At 38.5% G+C, this 7,816-nt stretch overlaps 1 protein-coding gene across 1 annotated transcript; it reads left to right on the forward strand.

Moving 5' to 3' along the window:
• The first annotated feature begins 2,791 nt into the window (after positions 1-2,791).
• LOC114279707 (O-fucosyltransferase 30) lies at positions 2,792-5,863 on the forward strand. The gene is made up of 2 exons (XM_028221992.2): positions 2,792-3,391; positions 4,075-5,863. The coding sequence occupies exons 1-2, from the start codon at positions 2,868-2,870 to the stop codon at positions 5,144-5,146; spliced, it is 1,596 nt and encodes a 531-aa protein (XP_028077793.2). The 5' UTR covers positions 2,792-2,867; the 3' UTR covers positions 5,147-5,863.
• The last annotated feature ends 1,953 nt before the right edge of the window (positions 5,864-7,816 follow it).

A 7,816-nucleotide genomic window follows, 5' to 3' on the forward strand; every position in this document is an offset into this window, starting at 1 on the left:
AAATGGGTTAGTGTATTATGATCGTCATATTTAATATGATTTTATGGTATAATTATCTGAAAATTGATTAGGTATGATTAAATTAGATTAAATAAGCTAATTAAAGAGTTGGATTTAATTACAACCTTGCCACTAGTGGGCCACTCACACACACACACACATGAGCCTTGTAAACACTCCACGTATTGATTAAACCCACACTTCTTCTCACATTTTGAGCCTCAACCGACCCTAGAGAGAGAGAGACTTGAGGAGTTGGTTTTCATCTTGAATTGCTTGGAATTGCTTGAGAAATTGTTGAAGTGATTGCATATTTGAGCTCCCTTCTTGAAATACAAGACTTAAGGTAGCTCCATTGTCTTCTTATTCATGTTTTAAGTTGAATCTTGCATGATTTCTGTCATATTGAAGGAGTGTAGAGCCAAACATGGTTTAGATGGTGAATTGTAGCTTAATTGTTGCATGCATGTACATATATTGAAGTTTTGAGGTTGTGGTTCATCATGCCTCACTTGCATGTCCATCTTTTGGTCATACTCCATGAGTTCATCTTGTTTTTGAAGGTTTGAGCTCTTTTGTTACAGCATTGAAGCTCTGAAAATGATCTATGATCATGCATGTCATGTTTGAATGTTGTTCTTGAAGAATGGTTTAAATCGAGTTTGAATTAAACACCTTGGGCTTTGATTTCTTAAAATTGAGCTTTGAAACATGATATTCTATGTGTTTAAAAGAGTTTTCCAGAAATTTGGCCCAAGAGGATCGAATTTTATGCATCTAAGCTTGGTTTTGAACCTGGAGCTCGAATCTGGGATTTCCAGATTTCAGTCGTCCGCTCGAGCGGGGGAAGTGCCGCTCGAGCGGGAAAATCGAGCTTCCAGCATCTTGCACTGTTTTACAGTCCGCTCGAGCGGAGTATTGGGCGCTCGAGCGGAGTCATGTCTCAAGCTCGAGCGGGCGTCGAGCGGAGATTTCACCCATCCAGTACTTTTACAGTACGCTCGAGCGGGAAAGTTTGCGCTCGAGCGTGTACCTTTGTTTGCCTGTACGCTCGAGCGGGGAAACCTGAGCTCGAGCGGGACTCTGTTTTTCTGAAAATCCTGAACATGCTTTTAAATGTACATCTGTGCATCCTCATCCCATTCTAGGCATTCTTAGGCCTAGTTTAAGGCATCTTGTTGAGGATATAGATGTAGAACACACCGAGGAATTAGGGATTAAGTTATAATATTTCCCAACTGTATAGCTTAGTGTGTGTTCAACTTGTGAACTGTGTAGGGTTGGCAACTGGGGAGACACGCTCTAGCATACTGTAGCCCAGAACTCTGTGAGTAACAATTGTGTAAAGATATGTTCAACTGATTATCTTTCGAATACTGAACTGAACTGTTTACTGAACTGGTATTATTTACTGAATGAATGTATGTCCTTTATTTCTGAACTGTACTGTGGCATCCTTAGTACCTACTGTTTACTGTTACTGTTACTGCGACAGAATTCTCTGTCGGTTCCCTCGTGGAACCACTACTGTTTACTGACTGATGGCCATCATTACTGTTCGGTCTTTTAAGACCTACTGTTACTGTTATGCTAATGGATGTACCACATATGACTGTTTACTGTACTGAACGACTGAAATACTGATTGAATTGAACTGTTTTCACTACTGTAAGGACATTCATTCTAAACCTCTTTACGCTTTATGTTATTCACTGGGCTTTAGCTCACTGCTCATATATATATGTAGGTGTACAGGCACCAGATCGGAGCTAGGAGCGTCAGGGTAACTCCAGTTTTGTCAAGCCAGCCTATGTGCCTCACTGCGAGGTTCCGAGCCTAACGTGTTAGGGCTTAGGGGTGTTTTAAGAATTCCCCCTTCTGTACTGTTTTACCGTTCTGTATAGACTGTATGTTACTGTACTGTCATATAGGGTTGAGTCCCTAGTCTGAATGTTGGTAAATATTGTGTATACTGTTCTGTACTGTTATGTATAAATGTATGAAAAATCTTTTTGGCATACAGACTGTCACAGCTCATTGGACATTGTTTATTTACTGTATTGGCTTCCGCCAGGCCCTGTACTCTGTTTTACTGTATTACTGTTAAGCAGGCCTTCGGTAATCTCGGATTACTGGCCGGTTACGGTACTAAACCCATAGGGCCGGGTTTGGGTCGTGACAAGCACCGATAGAAGATAAGTTGAGAGAGAATCGTTTGAGATGGTTTGGTAATATTCAACGGAGACCAACAGAGGTAGTAGTGAAGAGATGCGATGCTGTAACGGTAGATAAAAGTGTTAGGGGACGAGGTAGGCCTAGATTAACGTTAACTAGCGTTATAAATAGAGATATGTTAATTTGACTAATGAAATGGCCTTTGATAGGGCCGCGCGAAGAAGAAGGATTCATGTAGCCAACCCCATTTGATGGGACTTAAGGCTTGGTTTGGTTTGGTTTGGTTTGGGCATGTATAACAGAACTCCACCACCCCCCGTCCCCGAATCAGGATCCCCTCCTTGCCTACCCTCTTGGACTTCCTATTTGCTGGGTAATTGGGCCTACTTTTAGGCCCAATTTCGATAATCCGAACCGTTCATATTTTAAGATTTGTTAATTATATTATATTTGTAAAAAATCAAGTTGATCGGATATCAGAAAACATGTGTTCAGAAAACTGTTTATTAAATTTTTTTAAAAATAGTTTTTAATTCGATGATCCGAACACAAGCTTTCTGATATCTGATCAATTTAATTTTTTACAAATATGATACAATTAACAAATCTTAAAATATGAACAATTCATATTACAAAAATTATTTCTTTCCATTTTCTTGCATATTTCCTGGACAACCGATCAGTACTGCTAAATGAAAAGACCATTTTTAGACCACCACCACCGATTGAAATCAAAACCAGTAATTTTCAAGAGAGAGCGTGTGATGGAATCTCTCAACTTCAACAACAGAACACACATCAGATGGACGAAGAAATCCCCTCTCAGATCACCCTCCTATCTCCTCCCAATCTCTCTCCTCTTCCTCCTCATCTCTCTCCTCCTCTTCCTCTCCTCCAAGCACATTTCCAATTCTCTCCTCTCCACCCTAAAAAATTCCCCCCAACCCCAGTCCCCCCACCTCTGCACCTCACAGAAAACCCTAGCTGGAGAGAAATTCCTCTGGTACGCACCCCACAGTGGGTTCAGCAACCAGTTGTCTGAGTTCAAGTACGCCATTTTGATGGCCGCGATACTCAATCGAACCCTAATTGTCCCTCCGGTTCTGGATCACCACGCAGTTGTTCTCGGTAGTTGCCCTAAATTTAGGGTTTTGAGTCCCAACCAGCTTCGTTTTACTGTCTGGAACCACACGATTGAGCTCATTCAGAGTCGCAGGCAAGTAATTTGAGATCATATATATGTATATATGTACACGTTCTTTATATATAGAACTTTGTATAGATGTGAATTGTTCAGTTTCTCAAGATTGATTGTGGGTCTAATTAAGTCCTATTAATTTTTTGCAACTTTACATCTTAATTTTTTGGAAATTTGACAAATGAGGAAAATGGGTTGAATTTGGAAACATTTATTATGGGAGGAGTTAACAATATGGGTTTCTTGAAGAAGAAAAAAAAGCGTGACAAAGGCGTTTGCAATTTTACATCTAAATTTTTTGGTGGATTGATGAATGAGTAAAATGGGTTGAATTTGAAGACTATTTGGTGTATTTACTGGACCAGTTAACAGTATAGGCATACCTGGGGGGAAAAAGGGGTGACAAAGCTTCAAAATTGTTTTGAGTTGTGTGCTTTATATAATAGAATAGATATACACACAAACACGTTTATATACTTTGGTCTCAAGATTATGTTCTGGCTGTAATTGGGTTTTTCTTCTATTTTTTGCACTGTACTCTATTGTAGAGAAATTGCTGAATTTCGTAATAATAATGAACTTTTTTGTTTGTTTGGCTTGCCTTTAGTTATCATAGTTGTATCACCATGTTTGGTTTTTGATTGAATAGAAGATTAATTAAAAGTTATTTTCTGATATTTCACTTAATTCACTGGTTGCAGATACGTATCCATGGCTGATGTAACTGATATTTCAAAATTAGTAACTGCTTCAGATGTTCGAGTAATAGATTTCAGTGTTTTTATATCTATCTGGTGTGGTGTAAATATAGACTTGGTTTGCTCTAAAGAGTCAAACAAACAGTCGTCTTTGTTGGACACCCTGAGGCAATGTGGGTCTCTATTATCTGGGTACAATGGTAATGTAAATAATTGTTTATATGCTCTAGATGAAGATTGCAGGACAACCGTTTGGACATATGGGAAAGATGGTGAAGATGGGACATTAGATTCATTCCAGCCTGATGAACAACTTAAGAAGAAAAAGAAAATTTCATATGTCAGGAAGCGTCAAGATGTATATCAAACGCTTGGACCTGGTTCCAGAGCTGAATTGGCCACTGTTTTGGCATTTGGAAGCCTTTTCACTGCACCATATAAAGGTTCTGAACTATACATTGATATTCATGAATCTCCGAGAGATCAAACAATGCAATTGTTAATTGAGAAGATAAGCTTCCTCTCATTCGTCCCTGAGATCATGAGTGCAGGGAAGGAATTTGCTTCCAAGACAATCAAATCTCCTTTTCTGTGTGCTCAGCTTAGATTGTTGGATGGGCAGTTCAAGAACCACTGGAAGACTACTTTTCTGGGTTTACAACAAAAGATAGAATCTTTAAGACACGATGGTCCTCTCCCAATTCATATTTTTGTGATGACTGATCTTCCACAAGGTAATTGGACTGGAAGTTATTTGGAGGACTTATCAAGAGATTCAGATGCCTTCAAGCTTCATGTTCTTAGAGAAAAAGATGAGCTAGTGACAAGAACTGCAAAGAATCTTGCAGCGTCTGGAAATGAGAAGAAGTTTGTGTTTCTTTCAGAGAGTCTTGATAGAATGAAGAAAAATTGTCGTCCTCCATATTTACCTGATATGCTTCTATACATTGAGGAAGCTGTTTGCAGCTGCGCTTCACTTGGTTTTGTTGGAACTGCTGGGTCAACAATTGCAGAGAGTATAGAGCTGATGAGGACACATGGTGTATGCTCGAGTCGAGGCCCCACTGAATTGTAGCCATTTGTTTTTATTATAAAGGTTTGAGATTCATTGATGGTGGAGTTCATGTTCTCATTTCAGAGATTGCATTTCACCGATTGCAAGTACACCCGGAATCAGTCATTTTCGTTGGGCAATGCAATCTTCTATAATTTGGCTTTTCTAAACTTCCATGGCAAAAGTGAAACTCTGAAACATAAAGTGGCTAGCTGCTCTTATATCAATTTGTTTTGACTCATGACTCTTAACAACCCAGCATGCTGGATCGCTAGAAATTTTGGTACAAGTGAGCTTCCCATTCTCAAAGGATGGATTATCTCAGTTGAACTTGGCTAGTGTTCCATTTTGTTGAGAATGACTATATTTGGACAAGGTTAATCTAGAAAACGAGAAGAGCTGCTCATTCATATTTAGAAGGTCATGGTTTTTCATTGGTGGTTATCGTCTTTCAACAAGTGCTTGCTTGTCTACTTGGACAATCTCAATCATAGTGGAGCGCTTTGGGTACTTCTATCATTGTAAGAGATCAGTTAAAATATGTTAATGTTTTAATGTACTGTTTCAAATCAGCTAACGACTGCTGATTTCCATCTTCTGGTCTGTTAGAGATGATTCTGTCTGTATGTCAAGTTTTAACTCGTTGAGAGTGGAGTAACTGGAATGTCACCTTGGGTTGTTTGAAGCTCAGCAATTTTTGATTCTACAAAATAATGGATAGGTTCCAATTTACAATTCCATTTGGTCATTTTGATTGTATCTCAATTTAAATCATGGTGGAACATTGCCTATTGGATACATATTTTAAATATTAAAAAAAAAAAAAATCCTATCAGATTCACCATTTCAAAATAATGCACTATGCGACCCTGCCTAGTTGATTTCTTTTGGTTTGTTTGTTTGGTGGATGTTGTGGGAAAGAGAATTTTCCTTGGCTAAAATGATTACATTGAATTCGGGCCTAACGCCATGACACTGGTTGATGAAATTACTACTTTTGTGTTATTTGTTTGTTTTTAAGTCATTAAGAATTATCATAACAAATTTTATGTTCACCATTCCTTGGGCTGCATTTATTTAATCTGAAAAATTGGTACTGGAATGTATCATTTCAAAAGAAGAAACATAGAGAGGGAGGGGGTGAAATCCTTGCTCATCCTCTCTCTCTCTCTCTCTCTCTCTCTCTCTATATATATATATATATATGCATCATCCACTCACTCACTCTTGCCCATCTTCCACAATACCCAGACTCTGATGTTGCAAGTAGGAGATGCCCTAACTGAAAAATTCTTAGAATCCATGTTCATATGGTGTGCCTATAAGTTTATGTTGGCTGTCAGATTACCACGATCCTACTTTTTTTCTCTGTACTTTGGTTTGGTTGTGTAAACAATGAGATGCTACTAAACAGAAGTTCTTCTAGAGTAAACAATAGAAATTTTTTGAACACTAGAAAACAGTACCAGACTAGGGATATTTGCACTTTAGATAGAGATTGTTCTTAAGCTGAGATTATGATCTTTTGAGATTCTTCGGATATTGACACCAAGACATCCACAATATCTGAGAATGTTTTTAAAGGCTCAAAGCATACCAAGGCGTTGAAGGTCTCTTGGGGTTTAGGCACAAGGCGAGGCACGGGCTTCATTGAAGGAAGGCACACAGTCTTAGTAAAAAATAGATAAATTAACATAGACTAATGATTCATACTAGTACTAAGACAATTTAAAAAAAAAAAAAAATTTGATAACCAAGGCAAATTATAGAACAATTCTCAAAGCCATGAAAGTGCATATTACATAGCATTCCACATTCAAAAAAAAAAAAAAAAAAAAAGAAAAGAAAGGAAAAGAAAGAACCAAACATCCAAAACATTAAGAAAAAAGAAAAAAACAGAGAGCTAAGAAGAAGTAGGGGAGAGAGAGAGAGAGAGAGGTCAAATCGAATCGAATCACCAAGTAGCAACCAACGAAGAAGAAGAAGAAGAACTGACCTCAAGATTTCGAAGTCCTCAATCGCAGTCAAAGTCGAGAGAGATGAGCCTAGACGAAGAGACGACATAGATTTCTTCGATAGATTACGGATTTGACTCGTCGACTAATTGGGTTGAGTTGTATTGTATGAGTTGTAATTGTATGTGGTTGGAGCCTTTCGAACACAGATCAGAGCCGTTAGATTAGCATAAAAAAAAAAAAAAAAAAAAAGCCCTCTTAGGCTCGCGCCTTGAGCCTTTTAGCGCCTAGCCAAGTTGCATCCAAGGCGCGCGACTCATTCAATGCGGCTCGCCTTGGGTCCCTTCAGGCGCACTCCTTGCGCCTAGGCACGTCTTTCACAACACTAGAATCTGAGTACTTTTACTCTTTATCTTCTATGAATAATTAACACAAAGAAAGATCTCGTCTGATGTTAGCCTGCTCTAGTCCTCTTAGGAAACATCCATAATTTTGCCTAGTAGGGGTGTGCATAGGTTGGGTTAGGTTGGTTTGGTTTTGGTTAGCGCCAAACCCAAAAACTTAATTGACCTTGTTTAGTTTCATTTTCTAGACTCAGAATTGAAACCGAGTAACTGGTGGAACCGAATAATTGAATCAAATTGAGAAGCCTCTAGTTGGTTCAGGTTAACCTGCGGTTCTAAATATATGTTACTGTTGTTTAAGACTTTGCAGGTTATGTATTCAAATTACAATA

This window comes from Camellia sinensis, chromosome 13 (assembly GCF_055761805.1).
Source record: "Camellia sinensis isolate YWXY chromosome 13, ASM5576180v1, whole genome shotgun sequence".
Classification (NCBI taxonomy): Eukaryota; Viridiplantae; Streptophyta; class Magnoliopsida; order Ericales; family Theaceae; genus Camellia; species Camellia sinensis.

Bases quoted from the DNA above. Each gene is read 5' to 3' on its own strand.
- LOC114279707 (XM_028221992.2), top strand. From the start codon at position 2,868: ATGAAAAGACCATTTTTAGACCACCACCACCGATTGAAATCAAAACCA. The intron at 3,392-4,074 runs GCAAGTAATTTG...CACTGGTTGCAG, and splicing joins GAGCTCATTCAGAGTCGCAG to ATACGTATCCATGGCTGATG.